The sequence below is a fragment of the Biomphalaria glabrata genome, chromosome 2 (assembly GCF_947242115.1).
Source record: "Biomphalaria glabrata chromosome 2, xgBioGlab47.1, whole genome shotgun sequence".
Taxonomy (NCBI): Eukaryota; Metazoa; Mollusca; class Gastropoda; family Planorbidae; genus Biomphalaria; species Biomphalaria glabrata.
This window is the reverse complement of record NC_074712.1, coordinates 40,317,367-40,339,709: the sequence shown is the minus strand read 5'-3', so window position 1 is coordinate 40,339,709 and position 22,343 is coordinate 40,317,367. Positions and strand designations below refer to the sequence as shown.

At 32.4% G+C, this 22,343-nt stretch overlaps 1 protein-coding gene across 2 annotated transcripts; it reads left to right on the top strand.

The window, feature by feature from the left end:
* Window positions 1–21: 21 nt before the first annotated feature.
* LOC106066907 (calcium-activated chloride channel regulator 1-like) lies at window positions 22–22,218 on the top strand. Of its 2 annotated transcripts, none has more exons than XM_056020509.1 (16): window positions 22–811; window positions 1,330–1,489; window positions 2,106–2,267; window positions 3,258–3,408; window positions 4,178–4,313; window positions 4,653–4,776; window positions 6,006–6,127; window positions 7,294–7,521; window positions 8,346–8,532; window positions 8,625–8,728; window positions 10,188–10,418; window positions 14,152–14,422; window positions 16,247–16,375; window positions 17,369–17,575; window positions 18,038–18,171; window positions 20,479–22,218. In XM_056020509.1, the coding sequence occupies exons 1-16, from the start codon at window positions 632–634 to the stop codon at window positions 20,851–20,853; spliced, it is 2,901 nt and encodes a 966-aa protein (XP_055876484.1). In that variant the 5' UTR covers window positions 22–631; the 3' UTR covers window positions 20,854–22,218. The 2 variants fall into 2 exon arrangements, with proteins under 2 accessions (XP_055876484.1, XP_055876483.1); XM_056020508.1 differs by having other exon boundaries at window positions 4,175–4,313.
* Window positions 22,219–22,343: the final 125 nt, after the last annotated feature.

Sequence of the window (22,343 nt, the reverse complement as noted above, 5' to 3'; positions counted from 1 at the left end):
CAACCTATGAGGTGACACCAAATGTGGAGACATTTGTTTATTAACAAATTTTATTAAAAGATTATTTTTTTTAAATCGCTAATACAATAAAACTTTTAAAAAAAAAAGTTGGCAACCACTTTCTTTTGTTTAGTAGTTTAATATAGATGTTCAATCCTAATCTACTTTTAGTGATAGACTGGGTCTTTAAACTAGGATAAAAGTGAAATGACATAGAGACTATTTTTATCTGAAAGAGTTTATCTTTAAACTCCTGTATTTACATCATTGGTGCAGTTTGTAGGTCAACTTTTGATTGCACTCTAGCAAAAGTCACTTATCTCCCTTGCTGTGATTACTAGTGTAATATCCAACAATTATCTCATAGATAACACTATCTGTCTCAAGTGAACTTTTTAGTGTCAATCGTGGAATTAATACCAAGATAAAGTTGATTGATTTGAACATGTAACAAAAAATATAGGAAGCTTTTTATTCACTAAACAACCTGATTTTGTTCTGAAATTAGTTTGATGATGTTTTCACTACATAAGGATAAAAAAACCTGGCATCATCATTTCTAAAGTGAATCATGCATACCTTGTTTCCAAACAATGTTTTTAAATAGTGAATTTAAAGCTCACACAGAAAAATGAAGTGTTCCAGATTGATGATACTCTCAGTCTGTCTTCCTGTTTATGTGTGTATCAGTGTTGTGTCAGGGATGTCAAGACACTCTGCTATCAAGTTCATGAACAATGGCTACAGTGACATTCTCATTGCCATTCACCCTGAAGTAAAGGAGGACGCAGTGTTGATAAACAGCATCAAGGTAATGATTACCTAGCTGTATGATTTCTGTATTCATCTGTTTAAGGTGTTTTGTAAAGACTTCACAAAGTATTATCTGTCTTGGTAGCTTCTTTTTTTTGTTTGAAATGAAAGGAAGTCTATAGGAATGTCACGAAGTGAAAAAAAATCATTTGTATGTGAAAATAAAATAAATTTTCTTCAAGAAATGTCTTATAAAGTAAAAAGCATTCATTACTTCTAGAAAGAAGACATATCCTATTGCCCAAGTACTTAATGGCAAAATTCTAACCCCCAAACTGTATAGACAATTATCACATCCATCGACAAGCCAGCTTTATTTTAAAAAATTAAGACACTGAAGTGATTGACATTAATTTATAAATTGACAGTAATGCTTTGTTACTAATATAAAAGTAAAGACTTAAATGTGTATGAACAAAAAATTAATGCATTAAGATTTGCTACAAAATAACTTCATAGTCATTTCATACTGTGATAGATGGTACCTCAGATTACCTTTTAAAGTAATTGTTTCAGGAAATGATGGATGGTGCCTCAGATTATCTGTACACTGCTACAGAAGGAAGGGCATACTTTAGCAATGTGACCATCTTAATACCAAACACATGGACCAATACGCTCTCCTGGCCACCAGCCAAGTCAGAAAATTACAACAATGCTGATGTGGTCATTGAAAGTAAGTCAATAGGTCTACAATTTTCCTGATTACTTGTTTATCAAATTTAATGAAACTTAAGTCTTAAAGTACTAGATGCTAAGCAAATCAGTTCATAGGCTGTGGGTAAGATTAAATACTAATCACATTCTTGCCTCGAAACAGTTATAGAGTAATAGTATAGTGTATGATAATTTATGTATCCATGCAAGTAGCTCCCTGTCATAAAGTTGTTTTTAAGTAGTTATGTAGTGGTTCATCCAAGTAGATCTCTGTCATAAAGTTGTTTTTAAGTAGTTATGTAGTGGTTCATCCAAGTAGATCTCTGTCATAAAGTTGTTTTTAAGTAGTTATGTAGTGGTTCATCCAAGTAGATCTCTGTCATAAAGTTGTTTTTAAGTAGTTATGTAGTGGTTCATCCAAGTAGATCTTTGTCAAAGTGTTTTTGTTTATGAAGATATGTAGTGGTTCATCCCTCCATACTAATGGGGCTACAGCCAGTATTGGTTTATGGACAATTTAAAAAGTATTTGTAATGAGCTTGGATATAGAGTTTTGTAGTTTAGGGCTCAATGTTTAGTGTAGGATAAAATGTTTATTGTCATTCATATTTGTGTGTAATTTTGTGTCCTTAAAGATTCAGTGCCTCAAAGAAAGAAGAGAAGTTTGGAGAGCAATTTGAAACCAAGTTCAGGATCATACACACAAATGTTTGGTGGGTGTGGCATGCCAGGCATTAGAATTCATTTGTTTACTGATATATTTGACTCCAATGGAAGGGAGACTTATGGCCCATCTAGTAAGTTCTTTTAGAGATGTTTGATCCTATTAAACATAACATACAAAAAGAATTAGATAAATTACAGAAATGGTAATCATATTGGTGGATGTCTTTCCAGACAGAAAAATGTACCTTATTAGGAATAACAAACAAAAAAAACTAAAACAAATTAATTCCACTTATCTTATTCATGCTAAACCAGACTAAAAACTCAAAATACCTAGGTGTAATAATGAAGGAAAAACTATTATGGAATCCCCATATTGATGAAACTATTAAAAATCAAACAAAGCATTAGGGTTTATTAAAAGAAATTTATAAGAACATAAAACCAAATATTATGTAACCTTGATTAGGCGAATAGTAGAATATACATCCTCTGTTTGGGACTTCTCAACTCAAGAAAACATTAAGAAACTGGAACAGACACAAAATAGAGCAGTCAGATTCATAACAAATGAATATTACATTTGATTAAAGTAACACCTTTAGTAAAATCACTAAAATTTAGAAAGCTTTCAGGATAGAAGACTTAAAAGTAAAGTAGCAATTATACATAAAACACTGAACCATAATCTTCAAATACAAAAATAAAACCTAATAAAATACTCAGACAAAAATATAAAGGCACATTCCTTGTTCCATATGCTAGGACAAATTTGTAGGCCTACACATATTCTTTATTTCCTATTGCTATTAGAGCATGGAATGGATTGCCTGAGTCAGCCAGGAAAACCAATGACTTAATAGAATTTAAGTCATGGATTAACATGCATGACTAGATTGACCTAGGAACATGCACAGGACATAATCATCTTATTTTTTGAAGTATCATTTGTATTTTATAAGATAAGAAGATATTTTTTAATACCTAAGAGGGCATGAAATGTACAATCAATGACTTGTATATGTTACAAAAATTAGAAGGACTATACTTCTTTTTAGAAAGTGCTTAACATTATTCTACATTAACTATGTTGACTCTGTCTGTTTCTTTGTACACTCTAGGCCGCGTGTTTGTACATGAGTGGGCTCACTTCAGATGGGGCGTATTTGACGAGTTCCCCCAGGAGGGTGAAGAGCAGTTCTATTTCTCTCCTTCAACAATGCAACTAGAAGCTGTCCGATGTAATTTACACATTGCTGGGGAACTGATCAGGTCTGCCATGATTGATATATAATGCTTTAGAATTTTCAGAATTAATGTTAACTACTACTCTTTACCCATTCTGACTGCACCCAGTATATTGATACTGATTTTTCTTTGAAAAGATAAACAATTGCGGACACTGTTTAAAAGGGGCAGACTAATCCTTAGTTCTATTCTTTTCTTGGTCATGGTGCTGGCCACATAACACCCTCATTAACTATAGGCCACAGAAACAGATGACCTTTACATCGTCTGCCCTATAGACCACAAGGCCTTAAAGGGGAACTTGACTTTTTACTTACTTTATTCTTTTTCTTACGCAAAACAGAAGAAGCCTAGATTACTGAGATAAATTTTTTAGATCAAATCATCATATGGGCTTCAATAGCCACAGTGTGATTATCTAGTTGAATCATTACATTGCCTAATTTGAAAAGAAAATTTTTCATCTGTATTATTAAAAGAGTTTTATCCCATACATCAATAGGTGAGGGACATTGTGTTTTGCAAGTTTCCTACTAAGCATTAAAAAATCAGATGTTTTGTTTGCATGACATAATTTCATGGTCTTGAAGTAATTATCTCAAAGAAGATCTGAAATTAGTGATTGGATTATTCTCAAAAAAAAAAAAAGGTTCAATTCAATGTGATTATTATAGAATTGAGTGACAGAAAGTCATCCTTTGGTTCAACAAATTTGTCTGATGTCTGTCACCTGTCAGACTTTAAACTTGTCCATAGAGACTAGATGAACTCTCTTGACACATTTTGCCAGCAGGCTAAACAATGGATCAGATGTACCATGTGACTTAAGGAATAGGTCTCTGGAAAATTGTATCTTTAAGACTTCTCCACATCTTCAATTGAATGAAAACATTACAGCGTCCATCATGGATAAAATAATGATACCTTCAGTAAGTTTTATTTGCTGAACTTTTTTCTAGTGTACGCAAAACTAATTTTTGATCAGATTATTCTCCCCTTTTGAGAACAAGCAAGGAAACATGTATTCTGACACAAACTCATTAAGATAGAAGAATACTGTAATCACTTTCCATATCGATATATAAGAGTGGAAAATTATCTAAGCAATTTCTTTGATAAAATTTTTTTTTTCAAAACAAAAAATAATTATTTTCAAGCATGAGTGTACATCTTTTAAAAATTAAAAAAAAATGTATTTAATTATATACATTTTTAAAAAATCTTTAAATAAAAATCTTTTAATCCTTATGTGGCATTAAACTTTTTAGATTACTCATTTTTGCAATGACGATCATTCTGACATTGGAAGAGTTCATAACAATGAATCTCCAAGTCGACAAAATCGTTTGTGTTCTGGAAAAAGTACATGGACTGTTATATCTGAGAGCGAAGGTAAATCTCTTGTTAACACATTTATTATAATAGTAAACTCATAGACCTCAACTCCTGACTAGAAGCTGATGTTTTAGCTTATTATTACTACATCTGTCCAGCCTACAACTTGGTAAAATAGCTTATAATATTATAGCTTATTATTGTTCAAAAACTTAAATAGGTTACATTGCTTTCTTATATAATTTCCATTAAAACTTCAATGTAGTTACACAATCATATTTAGATAAGTGTTTCTCAGTTATTGGTATGCATAATATTTACAATATTGAATAACTTGGAAGAGGTTATTTGAAAGAGTTAATATTTATGGTTTCTATTGCTTCGAAAGAAAAAAAAACATTGAGATATCATATGTAACCAAAATATTTTAAAAGTCTACTAGTAAAAAAGATTCAAAGGTTTATATTTTTTTGTTCCCTATTCTTAGTAAATAACTTATAAACCTTAAGTTTTTTAAGGGAGGCTTCATTAATCCAGTTCTCTGTCGCATTATGTGTTAAAATGTTTTTTGTCTAGCAGAATGGCCAACTCTTTTTTTTACCAGAGTGGATTAAAGAATGTCCACATAAACTAAACAAAAATCCTCTTTTTCATTAAATTGCTAAATACTGTAACTTTGAGCCAATATGTACCCTTCAAATGTATATATAGGAAATTACAAATTTATCATAAAAATTCATCTCTTGAAAAAAAAAATTAAAAAAAAATATTTATCTCAGGAAAAAGTTTCTATCGTTTTGTTTGCTGTCTATCTGATACATTTAGATCTCAAAAACTAATAGCCCTATTAAAAATATGATTTCACCAGCATTTATTTCTATTGCTTTTATATAGCGCATCCCTCAGTCTTACTTGAGGCTCAGTGTACTATGATCCAATCTCTTTTGTGGACCAGCGGGTGAGAGGGAGTATATGGGAGAAGGTTTCGGTGCTGCCTTTAGGCGCTCAGCAAACGCAACTCTGCTCAAGTCAGGATTTGAACTTGAGCCCCCTTGTTATGTGGCCAAGCCAATTTCACGCGGTTTTGGCCTCTCAGCCACACGTCCGACTATTATTTTGCTTGAAATAAATGCAATGGTTTTTATTTTCTGTTTTGAAAGGGAATCCTTTGGTTTTTAATATGAAGTCCTCCAACTGTTTCATAGGAGCATGTCTCAAGATGCCTAGCCTATAAGGGAAATGAGTTGCAGTTTAAATAATCTTTTTTTTCATCATAATTTTTGCAGATTTCAACAATGGGAAAAATTCTCCACGTAATGTACAAGATAGAAGTCCATCTTTTAAATTAGTGAAAGCTACTTCAGCTAAAAGACTAATACTTGCTATTGACACATCTAGAAGCATGAATGTAAACAAAAGTTTGTCAATCTCTATTTCATTATTTCCTCACAATTTATTTGAATTAAGATTTCTAAGAATACACTTTTTAATTGTGCTATTTATGTTCTTATGAATTTTTCTTTTTGTACACTTCATGTTTTAATTTCTTTGATGAATATTTACTCAAGATTGAATTATTTTATTTTTTAAAAAAGTGGAAAAAAAAGATGTCTTGGCGTTAAGATTTGGTAGCAAAATTATTGTCTCTCGACTCCCAGCACTGAGTTTTAGAACTTTGTATACAATATTAGTTTCTAAGTGTAGACGTTGCTTTAGTATATTGTGTAGATGTTGAATTAAATGGCAGTGGATTTGCATAACTAGCTAAAAAATAACAGCTAACAAAGTCCAATATCAGCAGTTGAACATTTATTATAGAATAAAAAACAACACTATCTCTCTATGTTGCATCTAAGCATACCTCTCACAACTATCATTTCACAATTCAATAGATATTATAATATTAAAACTTTCACACTGGAATATCTTCAGATCCTTAGACAGAACCCTGTTCATGGAGCTTTAGAATTATATCCTTGAATTTCACAAAACAGGTCTACTTTCTAAGAGACCAAACATTTGAGTCCTCTTTTCACTCGACTTCCCATAAGTCCTTAGTTCAGAGTTCTCATGGGATCTTTCATTTTATTTTTTAAAATTCTATTTTTATGTTATTAGTACCCATATCAATTTCAAGCAATAATACAAATCCACTTGTTAGAATAAATAATAAAAGATGGTTTGTCTTAAGTGAATAATACAATTGTCTTAAGTGAATAATACAACAAATATAAACTACATTTTTATTCCATGAATATCTTTCTTTGAAAAGGCAACACTAAATAAACTTAAGTTGTTTATATTCATCTAAAGTAGAATTAAGGTGTACAAAAGGGAAATCAGGTGGCACTTTAATCATTCATTTTCTCCTCTCATCAAGTCAAGTATCTATTGCCATTGGATAAACTCAGGAAAGTATTAAAATCTAATACAAAATCTGACTGTACAAATTCTCAAGCCAGGACTTTTAGCTTAGTAGCCAGTCAAGCCATTGTGATTATTTTTTTTTAAAGAAAATGAAATCTGATTGATTCATTGAATTCATTGAAAATTTTGATCAATCTATTTCCATAGCTCCATGACAACCTGATGAAAACAAGACAGGTTGTGTCTACTTTTGTTGAAGATGTTTTGGTTGATGGCACAGAGCTTGGCATCATTTCATTCTCTGACTCTGCTGATATGATTGTACCGATGACTAAAATTACTGATGATGCCAGCAGGCAAAATGTTGCCACTAAACTGCCTAGCAAATGCGAAGGTGCTACAGATATAGGAAGTGCTTTATTGAAATCTTTAGAGGTGAATATAAAAGTTACAAGTCGCTTAATTTATAAAATAATTTGTAAGGCTTCTTCAGATATATTCCGTCTGCCAACAACAGGAAGAGCTTAACAAAAGGAAGAGACTACAAGAGAATGCTCTTTAAAAACTTGTATCTTATACAGAAAATATTCTTTGTAAATAAGATACAATGTTTCCTACAAGACATAAAGCAATGCTATTGTAAAGAAGAATTCTTTAGTTTTATAATGAGTTTATAAATAATTTAAAATATAACAATGTTAATTCAAAAGTTCTAACTCTCTAATATCTTATGATATCAATTTTCACATCAGAAATTGTTTAAGTGTTTTATAAAAATGGCTCTATCAGATAGAGAAGGATTGGGAAGGTTAAAGAGGACATTTTTCTTCCTTGTCCTCTGAAGAGTTGACATTAGGGGAGGTAAAATAATCTCTTGTTTCTTTTATAATTTATAAAACACTGATAATGTTGTAACTTAAGCATTAAATTAAAGGCTATTAAAAATGTTTCTATTAGGTATAGTAAGCAAGTCTTGTAACATTTTTTTAGATGCTAATAGAACCATTTTGAAACATTTTGCAACAAACTTTATTTTGAAAGTATATAATTTGTAAAAGAGGTATCATATTTAACAATAAATGGTATTTGAAAAAAATGTACTTCAACTTTTGAAAAGTATTGTCTTTTTTTTTATGTCACCAGGGTTTATCTTGTGAACTATAAAGCATAGTTTTATAGTTAACCTGCTGCAGGATTCACATGCTGTGAGTTCAACTTCAAATTAAAACTAAAATGATATTATTCTGCATTTCCACCAGGTATTGGAAAGGCAATCCACACAACCCTCTGATACTTTTATTGTGGTCATTACAGATGGCTCTGACACAACCGGTTCAAATATGAATAATGTTGTTGAAACAGTCATAGAGGCTGGAGCAGTCGTCAGCATTATAGCTTTGTCCAATGGAGACAACAGAGGCTTAGAACAGCTTGCTATACTCACTGGTAGGAAATGTTGTTTTATTTACCTTTTTATTCATAGATGTTTAAAATTTAAAAAATTATAAAAATTATTTATCAAATTGTTTACTTTGCAGGTGGTCGATATTATTTCAGCAGTTTTTCCACAATCTCTGCTCTGGAAGCTTTGTTAGATATCTGCACATTACTGGATGTAGAGCAAAGTCATAGTCCTGTATTGGTAAATTCACTTTGGGTCTGATTTATTAGTAACTAAACTTATTAGACTTTAAACATATGCCTGAGAAAACAACAAATAAAATCTGCAATTATTTATCATGATATTTATTAACATTACTTATTTCTTTAAATATAAAAAAAAATGAAATGAAATAAGGATGATTTTTGTTGCTTCTACAGTAGAAGCCATTTATAATATACAAATATTTTTGGTGATGTATTAGTTTTCAACAATGAGTTACCTCTCATTGCTAAGCTAAAAAACATTTGCTACAGAGTCCCTATGAAAAAAATCCCTAATCATTTTTTTGTTGTCAAAAAAAGTTCTCAATTAAAACAGTAATTGACAGTAAGCTACTGTAGGCTAAAATGAGCAGAAAACAGTTTTTAATGGGCATTTACATGACTGCAATGTAGTTACTTTGTAGTTGCAGTGGCTAGAAAAGAAGTAGTTGGGTTAAATAAGTCTGTACCTGAATCTCTACAGAAATATAATCTTAAAATGTAAAGACATAATAAAATTACATAAATTGTGTTCATTTGTGTATCAGATACACATTTTTATGCAGGTCTAGCAGGCTTGTGTTGTCATGAGCATGGAGTTGTTTTGCCCTAGAAGGTTATGCTGACATGTTTCATTAAGGATTAGAAGAAAATTTATTTAGAACCTTTAGAGGCTTGGTGGCTGATTGTAAATTCATTTGCTTGCTAAACAGAGTGTCTTAAATTACTTCCCTCTGTTATCTAGGATTTTTAATTTAGGATATGCAAGTTGTCCTGAGTCACCAATTTATTTTATGGATATCTAGAAATGGAATATTAAAAACAATTATCCATAAGCACCCTCTTCAAACCATTTTCCACAGAAACTTTAACTTTGCAGCATTCGCCCTATGGAGTGCTCCTACTTTGCTATGAATCATCGGGCACTAAAGAAAAATACTACTTAGAACAACTTATTATATAGGCCTGTAATTGCACTTAACCCTAAAGTTGTTATCACATGTAAATGTCTACAATACATTGCGATTTTAATTACGGCTAAATGTGAATGTGTATGAAACAAACAATGTGTAAAATATATACAAAATTTGTATGTAACTTTCTTTACCATGATTCATGCAAGCTTAATGAAAAAAATGAAAAACATTTTACAAATTTGTCAGGTCCTCTTTCAAGCTTCAAAAGTTGTGCAATGGGATAATGGCCATTTCTGGTGACTGTCATTTGGTATATAATATTTAAGACATTCTGTTGGCAGTTTGTGCAGTGGTAGACCAGAGTATAATTATAATTTCAAATAAATAAATCCTTTTAAAAACACACTTGTCACTATTACTAAGACAATCTGGATTTTGTTTAAACCCAATCTGTTGTTGTTGGACAGTACATATTTAAAAGCATTTATTTTAATACATTGTAATTTATTCAATATTTTCTTTGATTTCATTGATTTACAGATAATAAGCCAAAGAGAATTTTTGGAAAAATCTGAATCATTGAAAGGAAGTTTTCTCCTTGACAGTAGCCTGGGTTACAACACTAGAATTAGTATAACATATACAACAGATAAACCTCCTGATGGCATCATTGTGTCTCCATCTGGACGTCGTTACTGCTCTATATACCCTGAGTATTACAATGACCCAGTCCTGCGCAGAGTGAAATTTACAATTCCTGCTTTAGCCGAGGTAAGTAGCTGTAAATTACAACTAACTTGATGCTTGTTTTGATCTTCAATGTCCATTTTGTTTAGTCCTAATCTTTGAACAACGGAGTGCAGTCCTTAAATTCTTTTCTCCCAAAGACTTCGAAAAAAATAATTGTTTAAAGGGTAACTCCGATGATTTTGACAATTTTTGATATAATATGTGTTTTGATTTATAGATAATGAATATATTATTCTTTTTTTTTTATTTGCAAGAATAACTTAGTAATTGATGTTTTTGTGACATAATTTTTCTGCGCATCCAAAACAGTCAGATTTTCACTGAATTTCTGTGTGACGTCATGACGGTGCACTCAAATCCTATTAATACTCATTGATAGGGAGGCGAAAAAGAAATTATCTTTGATAAAAAAAAATTTTCGTTATTACATCATTAAAATACTTTAAAAGAAATTTCTAATGGTGTATAAAATATGACTGTATGTTTGACCGTAAGAAAATTATGATTTTTTTGTGCTGTTTCGACCTAACATTGGTTGACATGGAAAAAGTGTTGAGAGAGCTTGACGCTGGCTCAGCCGGCGAGACACACCCCCAAGGTCAAAAGTTAAAAAGCTGGAATTGAGTTTCGTAGACGATAGATCTACTTATTAAATAAGAAATTTAATAGTAGATCTAGTATTCGTAGTAAATTTCTAGCTCACAAATCTGATTTCATTTATATTTATGAACTTCAGTTGTTTAAAATGTCTCAGTAGTATCATTAATTGAATTCTTTGGCCTGGAAATCCAATGTATTGTTGGTACTGCACCTGGTATCAACTTCAATTTTTTTTTTAAATCCCATTTCCACAGCAATGAAGTTGCTGAAACAGCTTCTCTCAAAATGGTTTGAGCATAAACAGGAATTAGCTAATGCCTTTGTAAAATATTTGCTCTTCAGGCGAATAAATTTTCCCCATTTTCCCTTTAAAACTTCATCTCTTGGAAACAAATGAAAAGAGACACTAATTTCTGTATCAGCATACTTGCTGATTTTATCTTTGTGATTGGAACTACTGCAACAAGCTGAAGAACAATATTTAATTTTCTTCAAGTAGAAATAGAGGTTTATAAACAATGACCGATTATAAATCAACGTGGAGACTACATCTAGCTGTGAAGCGTAACAATAAATGCGATCCGATAGGTCTAGATCTAGACTAGAGAGTTTATCGGTTATATAGGTCTAGATCTATATTTAGCCAGCACCCTTGTGACGTCACGTTTTTAAAAACTAAAAACATCTCGCAGAACCCCGTTTTTTTGGGGGCGTGGAGAATTTTCTGTCTAATTTATTGAATATAAAATTTTCCAAGCATTTAAATAAAAAATGATATAATGTTTACTATTACAACTTTTTACGCAGAATTTAAATATGTCAATAACTAAAATTTGAAAAACTATCGGAGTTTCCCTTTAACTTATTCAACATACCCAGTTATTATCTGTGAACAATTTTATCAACATTTACAAAACTTATAGTTGATAAAAAAAAGTTCAAAAATTAACAGAAGATGAAATATATTTTTTTCTTATTTATTGATTTGTTACTTGGCTACATGGGACACAGACATAGTGAGGGGAGCACTGGCGGATCCATGGGGGGGTAGGGGCGATCGCCCCCCCCCCCCCCCCACTCGGCCGAATTTATTACTTATGTTAATAATATATTCTAATTATTTATATTTCAACCTATTTTTAGATTATTTCGCCCCCCCCCCCTTTCTAGTAATTAGGCTGATTTGGTAGGGTCGGGAGGGGGCGATGGCATCAATCCGCCCCCCCCCCACCATAAACTTTCGAGTGGGGGGGGGCGGTCCTATTTATTTGTAGAAATCACAGCTTGCTAACAGAATCAATTAAATATCTATATGATTAAAACTTTTTATTGGTATTTTAACAGGTCTTTATATTATGTCGTTCATCTTTGGCCGATTGGAAGGGGAGGAGCGAATACCTCTACTGCCCTTCCCATCTAAACCCTTTGAGTGGGGGGGGGGGGGGGGTCCTACTTTTATGGAGAAATCATAGTATGTGAACAAAGTTAGTCGAATATCTATATAATATAAATAGGTGGAAGTGCGATACATTCAATCACCTTCACCTCCATAGGACAAACCAATACTTTTTCGTTTTAGTATTATAGTAAGAAATTACAAAATAAAAAAAAATCATAACTATTTTAAGAAAGACTTTGCTTTGGAAAAGTTATTAATTCAAACAAAATTTGTCAATATATCAGTCACGGTTGAGATGAGTTCAAAAGCCAGATAATCTTTTCCTAGTCGACTTTTTCCAACCTTTACTCTATCTCATATTTTTCTAGTTAAATAAATTTAGGACTATAACTCACAATTTATGCTTACATTTTATTGAATATTATTAATCAAATTTTTTTTTTTCGGCGGCGATCCTCAAAGCCTTAATCTAAATATGTGGGGTATCTTATCTTTTCAAAGAACAAATCGGTTGTATTTGCAATGTATTAAGGGACTATAAATTCATATTAGAATATTTGAATATTTTTCCATATTATTCAAAAGGCCCTTTATAATAGAATGAATAATGAGCTGTAGGTCAGGAGAATGCGTTACTGCAGTGAAGAATGCCAAAAAAACGCTTTTAGCGTTGAGGTTTCGCCCCGAACCCCACTAATAAATAATGAGCTGTAGATGTCAGGAAAATGCGTTTCAGCCGTGAAAAATGCAAGGAAACGATTTTGGCGTCGGGGCTTCACCCCGAACCCCACTGATAAACAATGAGCTGTAGATGTCAGGAGAATGCGTTTCTACAGTGAAAAATGCAAGAAAACGTCGGGGCTTCGGCCCGAACCCCACTAATAAGTAATAAGCTGTAGATGTCAGGAGAATGCGTTTCTGCAGTGAAAAATGCAAGAAAACGCTATATATGCTGTACGCACGTTTATGCATAGGGTTAGGGTTTACTGGGCGTTAGGGCTAGGGTTTGGAAAAAAATCGCCCCCCCCCCCCCCCACTCCAAAGTTCTGGATCCGCCAGTGGAGGGGAGAGGCACAATGCCTGGGCGCCACCTTCAGAGAGGCATCATAAAAATAAAAATTATTGTAGGTCTTTTAGTTAGGTAATACATTCTAAGGTTATTTGTATTATGTTATTATTAAATACCTTTTATTATAAGATAAGCCTAAATTTTTATGTGATGTTCATAGAGAATGGGGGGGGACGCCAATAAAGTTGTTTTTGCTCACTACGCGTCTGATTTAGTCTTATTAGTTTGATTAAAGGATGAGGGTTGTTGAGAGGTAAAGTGCTGAGAGACTCATCTAAAGGCTTAGGGTTTGACTCTTGATGTAGACAACATGAATTTTTATTCTTGCCTATGTCCTTGAGTTCCCCCATCCCTGGATATTTGACCTCATCCGAGGAAAGTATTAGCTACTGGTTGTTGTGCTGGCCATATTACCCCTTTGACCCTAGAAACAGGTGAACTAAACTTTGTCTGCTAGTTCTATGGACCAGAATGTTTCCAAAGGGAATCTACTTTTTTTTTTTTTTTTTTGGGATTCCCACATGACACATTTTTTTTCCACTGAATTAAAAAAACTATAAAAATTTCAACTCATTCGTGCCAGTGATCTTTATGTATCAGAGGACAAAGCTACATTTTATTACAAAGTCTAGTTATTTCAAATTAATAAACAAATATTCATGAATGTCTCTTTAACAACCTTGTAGGTAGGACTGTGGAGTTACCAGGTGACAAATACAGACAACTCCAGCGATGATGTGTTTTTTGTAGTGACATCATCCTCGAGGTATAAAGACATTCCACCTTTGAAGTTTTCAGGGTCAATTATGGTTGACAACAGCACCTGGCCACTTTTGTCATTCATTGTTGCAGAAGTTATTCAAGGCAACCAACCCTTGAGAAACCTTAAGGTCAAGGCTCTTGTCAATAGACCCATGGCTGATCCCATTGAGATTGAACTGTTTGACAATGGCATTGGTAATTTTATTATCATTTTTTTTAAATAGTTGATCTCACCTCTCAACAATTACCTGTACACTTCTGGTAGTGAAATACTATCATATCAATTAGCTGATTGAATTTCATGTTATTTGGATTGTTTTCACAATAGACCAGAACATAAATTCTGTACCTTGCCATGTTTCAGGAGGTTAGTATTGTGCGCTTTTGAGTGTCTAGATTTTTTTCTAAGTGCATAATTCTTCATAAGTCTTTCGGCATATTTGTTGTTGTTATGAAATTATTTTATACATTATTGTTTTAGTAGAATGTTCAATGTCCAGAAGGATTAAGGCCTTTTGTGTTAAATTCTGCTTGGACTGATTTTCTTTTGGTGTTATGTTTTTTCCCAGGCCACATACATGTACAGAGATGTCCCCCTTTTGGGGGAGTTGATATTATTTCTTAAGAGCTGTTTTATAGGTGTTTGTAGTCAATTGATTGCTACTAGTTTCATAGAGTAGCAAATAGAAGGACATTTGTCTTTTTAAAAAATATTTTAAGGAGCCTTTGCTATGCCAGCATCAGTGCTAGAGTCAGGGCTATTACTGCAATAGGATATATTCTAGTGTTATGGTTCCTTGTCCTTCTTGGTGGTAGTTTGGTTATAAACAATATCATTTAGACATGATTAAAACATTTTATGCTTGATGCCCTGTACTACACATTGTATTTACTTTATGCTAATATGATCTCCTCTGCTTTGAATCACAAATTTATTTAATACTGGTGTAAATATTCATTCTTCATTATTAAATATTCACCTAGTTAAACTCACCAGATGTTGGCTGAGGATGGAGTGCAAGCTTACAAAAACAATAATAATATTAATATATTATTATTATTATTATAAATCTTGAAATATAAAATTTCTGAACTCAAAATACTTGCTCCAATCAATATGTCTGAGCTACAGAGAGAGATTTGGGGGTCGGGGGGGGGGGGGGAACCAGGAAACCAAATATACTTATCATTTTTTAATAGAAAACATTGAATTTCTTATAAATAGCAAGTCTAGATCCAGCTTTTAAATGCACTCTTGAATGAATCATTGTAATCATCTCTAACTTTATAGTACATGTTTTCACTCTTGAATGAATCATTGTAATCATCTCTAACTTTATAGTACATGTTTTCAAGTCTTTTAAAATTAAAATAAAAACCAGTGCCTGATAGATCAGTTAGAATTGTGTTTTGGAAACCATAAACATTTCTAGCCACAATCACTTAAAAACATCTTTAAGTCTACAGCCCCTTCAGTCCCACTGAAGTGTGTTGAGACTTCAACACAATATTGGATAAGTAACTACTTTAAGAGAGCATGCATTTCCAGGGTTAGATTTAAGTTCAGCTGGTAGCGGAGAAGAGAATAAGATATGAAAAACATCTTCTAAATGTCTGTTCTTGACTTACCTAACCTTACCTAACATCACCATCACTAGAGAGGTTATCTTAACTAACATCATCACTAGAGAGATTATCTTATGTAACATAATGACCACCACTAAAGAAATTAATTTATCTAACAACAGTATCATCACTAGAACCACATGAAAGGCTATGTTATCTTGTCACTGCAATTTTATAATCAATCAGAAAATATTGCTTTAGGAAAACCAACTTTAGAATTAGAACTAGGATGCTTTGTGCTTTAAGTCAGCTCAGAGGAAACAAAGCTAACATAAAATAAAACAGTTCATTGAGATGTCATGCTAGTGAAAACATGCAGCAATTTTTTTGTTTCAGTTTAATATAATTAAGTATAAAATGATCTCAAATGTCATTTCGACTCTTTTTTTCCAGGAGCTGATATTGTGAAAAATGATGGTATATATTCAAGATACTTCACTAGTTTTACTATATCTGGCAGATATAGTGCAGTTGTGGAAATGTCAGACCAACGAGGAGATATGATTATGACAGGAAGTTTGGGTTAGTCTTAAGAGATATTTGTTTTTTTGAGTCTTTGTTCAATTCTATTTGTTTTCAATGAGCTAAAAACAAAAGTCTCACTAAGTTTTACCCAATATTTCAGTGTAGATAGAGAGTTACTAAATGTTAATGAATAACAATTCTGGGGCATCTCAAAGCAGCTCACTGATAAATTCTATGTTTTATCTTCCCTTTCCCCTCAAACTGGATCATTATTTTAGTCAATATTTTTTTCTATCCAAAAGAAGTTTCCTTTTTTATTTAATTATTACTTTTTTAAAAAATTATTTGGCTATCTTTTTTAAACCCAAAAGAATAATATTATCTGATGTATCCTTTTTATTTCAAAATATTGATTTTATTATTTTAAGGCCAAACTTAAACAATTCTTTTGTAACTTAAGCATCTGCTAAATTTAAATTGTTTGTAGCGATCCATAAAATAGTTCTTCTAGACCACTTTTTGCTGTGAATTGTAGGTATTTTAGCAGACAGAGCCCTGAAAAAAAGTAGAAATTTTTGAAATGCATGTTTGTATGCCTAACTTGTAATTCTAATTTCTTTAACTTTGCTATTTAAATGTTAATTGTCACAAAATGTTTTTCCAAATAATTTTGTTCCACATTTAGCACAATATCTTTTTGATTAATTGAACACTCTATATTAATTATTAAGATAAGATAATTTTGTTGTTCCAAACAAATGAACATTTAGTTTGACTACAGTTGGCCACTTTAGCATTACTACGATAATAACCATAATAGTGCTAATACAAGATACATATAAACACACACACACACACATATAACCAGTGCTTAATGACTGGGGGCTTCATTGTACTTCTCGGAGATGATGATGACCTTGAATGTAACTTTTTGCTAGAAAAATGTATTAGCTGCTGTTTTTGTTCTCCGCCCTTAAAGTAAATTGTCTTTTTATAGGAGAAAAAGGAGTTTTTTAAAACTTTTAATTAAGACTTTTTGTGTGTCACTAGATGGTCATTACCAAGTAGCCAAAGCTTATGCAGGAAGTGTTCACATTGAGCATGTCAAGCTTCCATCTCTGGACACTTCATCAATTCTGGTAGATGACTTCCCCCCCATGAGAATAACTGATCTTCGGGTGCTACAGACCTCTCAAGCTGAAGGCATGATTGTGTTGGCTTGGACTGCACCAGGCGATGATGCTGATCATGACAGAGGTCAATAGTTTGTACTTTGTAAATATGAGATACACAAAAACAATTGAAGTATCAAACATTGCTATAAAAGCTTAAAATAAAATATTAGAAAATTTGTTAGCATTTTTCATTATAGCCTAGCAAGAGCAACTTAAGAATTGTTTGGATTTTGATGGTGGTGTTTTTTTTTTGCCTAGGTTGAATTTATTTCTAACATTGGATACAATTATATCTTTATAAATCATCTTAGGTACTTATTCTAAGATTATGCAAACAAAGACTTCATAAAGCAATGAGAAATTTATTTTATTCATTTAGAGATCTTGCAGCTTATTTGCCTAGAGAAAAATAAAAAAAATATTTTTTTCTAAAGAAATAACTTACTCTAGAAATAGTAACTTCATCATCTGTTCCTAGATTTTTTTTTATTTCTAATTTTATTATTTACTTAACATTTAAGCTTTATGTTTCTCTAATGAGCAGCTTCATACTACAACATACTAATGAGTCATACAGCAGACACTTTGATTGATGCAATGGACTTGCCCATTATAGATAGCAAGCTTGTTATACAAGGGAAACTGGATTCACCACAACCTTTTGGCATGAGGGAGAAGGTAAGAACCATTTTAACTACATTTATCATTCACCTGTCTCAAGAGTAATTGTTCTTGTTTTTATCAATTCTGTCATTACAAGTTTGATTCTTGACATACATATGATAGCAGTCCCCACCAGAAAGACATTCAAATTTGTTTTTGGTAATATGGATGGGGGATGGAATTTATATATATAATTCTCTTCATGGCTTAACTCTTAAAAACCGTAATTTTTTTCTCATTCTACCGGAATTTTTTTTTTCCCCCACAATTTTTATCACATAAGCCTTTTTATAAACGTCATACTGTTTTTTCTCTTTGTTAAAACATAGACATGTTATATAAAATTTTGTTGGAAATTGAATGTACTACAGGATAATTTATCTTTCAATGTTATAGATAGTCACTGGAAAAAAAAATTAGGTTAATTTCAGAGATGAAAATTATTTTTTTTTTATTTGATCTTTAAAAACGGACTTTCCCAAGTAAAAAAAGAATATTCCAACAGTCCTCAATCATTATTATTGTATGAAATATTAAACTCTATCCAATTATCTATTTAAAAAACATAACTTTGTCAAAGTTGATCAATATTTACACTTTTAGTGAGGTTTCTTTCTAGATCTACTAGGGCCTGGCTGGGGCGACGCCCCCTTTCGTTTACTACTTTTACTAGACCTAGGGATGAATAATTCACTATCAGACTCGCTTGAGTCTGAAAATCGCTTTCATTATAACTTTCTAGCTCTAGTCTTAGAATCTCTATCTAACTCTAAGTCTAAGTCACTCATGTCACTATCATTCGTATCTAAAAAGATATTTAGAGCCTGATCAGCAGTAAAACGGCAAGAAGGCCTGTCAGCCATGATGTCTGATGCAAAAAAACGAAAAATTCACTAGTCGCTTACAAAAAAAAATATTTAGAACAATAAAAACAGCTTAGATCAACAAAGTATTAGAAGGAAAAAACTTTCAAAATGGCCGCTCTAGCGTTTCCTTAAACCATTTAAGGGATTAAAAACGTGGATTAGAAAAGAAAAAGAAGTAAACAGGGAAATAGTGATCGGACGCTGGAAGCGTCATTACGTTAGCACGGCCGGGAGACTGGTCGCTGTCAGCGTCATTGCGGTCTTGAAGAGTTAAGAGTTGGGACGAGAAGAAGAAAAGTAAAGGAAAGATCACTCTTTTATTTCTGCTGATAGAGTTACCCCCACAAAAAATAAGACGGGGGGGGGGGGGAGAACAAGTAGTATTCACCCGTCACAATATAGCAGGGCTGACCGTTGCAACCAAGAAATATCACTTTTTAAAAATTTCGATCTCACGTAAATTTAGCGTTGTAAAAGGGGGGGGGGGGGGGAACAACTAATTTACTCTGTATTCACCCGTCACTAAACAGCAGGGTCGGACTCAACCGATGTAGGGCCGTATGCGAAACGGGGGCCAAGTTTGGGTAAGGATACGGATAATATGGGAAATTTAAGAATTTGTATTAGAAAATAAATTTGTATTACCATTTTTTAATTCTTTACTATGTACAAAACTACTTTTATCTTCATAGATCACGCTCAACAGCAAGAATTACCAAATATTTCAATCTATCTAAGAAAATTGTTGACCTCAAGTAATTCTTCATTAGTTTAAGGTGCGAGAAGCTTCTTTCACCAGATTCCAAAATTACGGGATAATGCCGTTTTTTTATTATTTTTGTCTATATATTTCATGAGATTTGTATGAGTTTTCAAAAGATTTTAATAATTTCCAAATATTTCCATGACTTTTTTCGTATATTTTGCAATTTCAGGAGATTTCAAGGAGCTCCTGGTAAATCAGGAAGCTGCGGGAATTCTGTTATAAGTTATAAAATGGTTTAATTTAATAATTTACACCTAGAATTAACGCGGGTCCTTTGAAAGTGCGGGGCACACTGCGGTCACATAGGGGCCTAGGCTGGCCCTGCAAAATAACGGCGTATGCTACGCCGTGGTTTGACTAGTAAATATTATTTTTGTTACATCCCTGACTTAAGCAAAAAAAATTTTTTTGCCAGTATAAATTATAGAGAATTCTTTAGGAATAAGAAAATGTAAATATTAGCTTCTTGTTATCCCTATTGATGGTTGTTGTAACAGTATAAAATTTGTGGGTTTGTGCTTTTCTTAAAACAGGTTAAATAGTCTGATGATACCTAACCTAAGCTGGGTAATTAGGTTACATTTGGTTAATTTCCATTCATTTTACGTGTGCACTCTCTCACCGTATAAAAGTTTATCTTGTATTCTATTATCAGTTTTTGCTTTCTAAATATTTTTCTTTTTTTCTTAGATTGTGCTCAAAATGGAAACTTATAAAAACAAAAATGAAAGCTTTGTTTTTGCCGTATTTGCTGTGGATGATTCTGGAAATAAAGGTCGAACGTCCAACCTGGTGACAGTAGGATTTGGATATGCTCCAGATGTTGTGACTCAGGAATATCTCAATGACCTAATGTCAGATAGGCATCCTGATACTAAGGTGGCTCCTGCTGACCAGAAGGTGGCCATTGCTTCTGTAGTGGGGCTAGCTGCTGGTTTGCTGGTTGTCACAATAATAGGCACATTTATCGTTCACTACGCAGCTCTGAGACGAGCTAAACAAAAAGAAAGAGAATTTAGTGAAGCCAAAAATGTGAATACTGTTACTGTAGGAAGTGGTGTTTAAAATGGTGTATAAAGGGATTTATGAAATAATGTATGAAGTAATGTTTGAAGCGATGTACAAAATTATGTCTGAAGTAATGTATGAAATGATGTATAAAGTGATGTATGTAATGATGTGTAAAGTGGTGTATGAAATGATGTGTAAAGTGATGTATGAAATGATGTGTAAAGTGATGTATGAAGTGGAGTATTAAGTGCAAAATGAAACATTTCAAAAAATTATTTTTATGTTGCTAAGATTTTTTCAGGAAGTGTGCAATTCACTAATAAAGTATTATATTTATTGTTAAAATCTCCATTGTGACCTATGACCTGTGACCTAAGTGTCATTATCAAAATTCATGTTTGTCTGAAATATTATAATGTAAATAGAGGAACTTTTTATTAGAATGCATTTCTGGTTTCAATTTATAATAAATGAAATCATTTGTATTGAATGGATATTTGTAACTTAATTCTTAATTTTGTTGTGATTTTTATGTTATGAAATATAATGATGAAAATTTATTTCGTGTTATAAATAATTAGACTGGAAATTTTTTTGAAGTTAAATATCGGCAGTCATTATAAGAGTCATAAGTATCATTGTTTTCTTTTATAACGTAGAATAGAAGTGAACAAAGTTTCTTCAAGAAGTTAGTATTTATATGTATTTGAGTAGTAATTCAACAGTTTTAGCTTTGTTATGCTTATCACTACATTGTAGTAGTACTTTTATGTGTAAATTTCGGGCTCTTATTGTTTAAAAATAAAGGTTCTGGCATTGCTACTTATTTAGCTAAGCATTTAGTACAACTTTGCCTTCTGGCCAGCAATAAGTATTTGTATAGCATATTTGACCAATGACTTATTTATCAGGGAGACTAATTAAACATACAGTCCAGTAAGACCTAGTCAACACAAGGATCCATCAGCCACTGTCTTACATTCTTTATGGATCCATCAGCCATTGTCCACTTTTTTCAAGGATCCATCAGCCACTGTCCATATCCTTTAAGGATCCATCAGCCGTTGTCCACTTTTCTTCAAGGATCCAGCAGCTCCTGTCCACTTTCTTCAAGGATCCAGCAGCCGTTGTCCACTTGCTTCAAGGATCCAGCAGCCATTTTCCACTCGCTTCAAGGATCCAGCAGCTGTTGTCCACTTTCTTCAAGGATCCATCAGCCACTATCCACTTTCTTCAAGGATCCACCAGCCACAGTCAACATTCTTTAAAGATCCAGTAGCCACAGTCCACTTTATCTCCTTCTTATTTCATACAGTTTTCATTTGGTTTGATTACAAAAAAAATTGTACCTCTGAATTCTGAAACGAGCAAATAGTCTACTTAAAGTGAAACTGAAATAAAACTTTGAGGAGATGTGAATATTTTGTATTATTTAGTTTTTATTTTCTGTCAATTTGTTCAATCTGAATAATAAGCATTTGACAATACAATCACAAATCATTGAATTATTTACACCAAACAAAGAAACAAGTAACAATGTGAAC

Excerpts from the sequence above, each read along its gene's own strand:
- LOC106066907 (XM_056020508.1), top strand. The coding sequence starts at position 632 with ATGAAGTGTTCCAGATTGATGATACTCTCAGTCTGTCTTCCTGTTTAT. Across the intron at positions 1,490-2,105 it reads TGCTGATGTGGTCATTGAAA|ATTCAGTGCCTCAAAGAAAG; the intron begins GTAAGTCAATAG and ends GTGTCCTTAAAG. Across the intron at positions 4,777-6,005 it reads TGTTATATCTGAGAGCGAAG|ATTTCAACAATGGGAAAAAT; the intron begins GTAAATCTCTTG and ends TAATTTTTGCAG.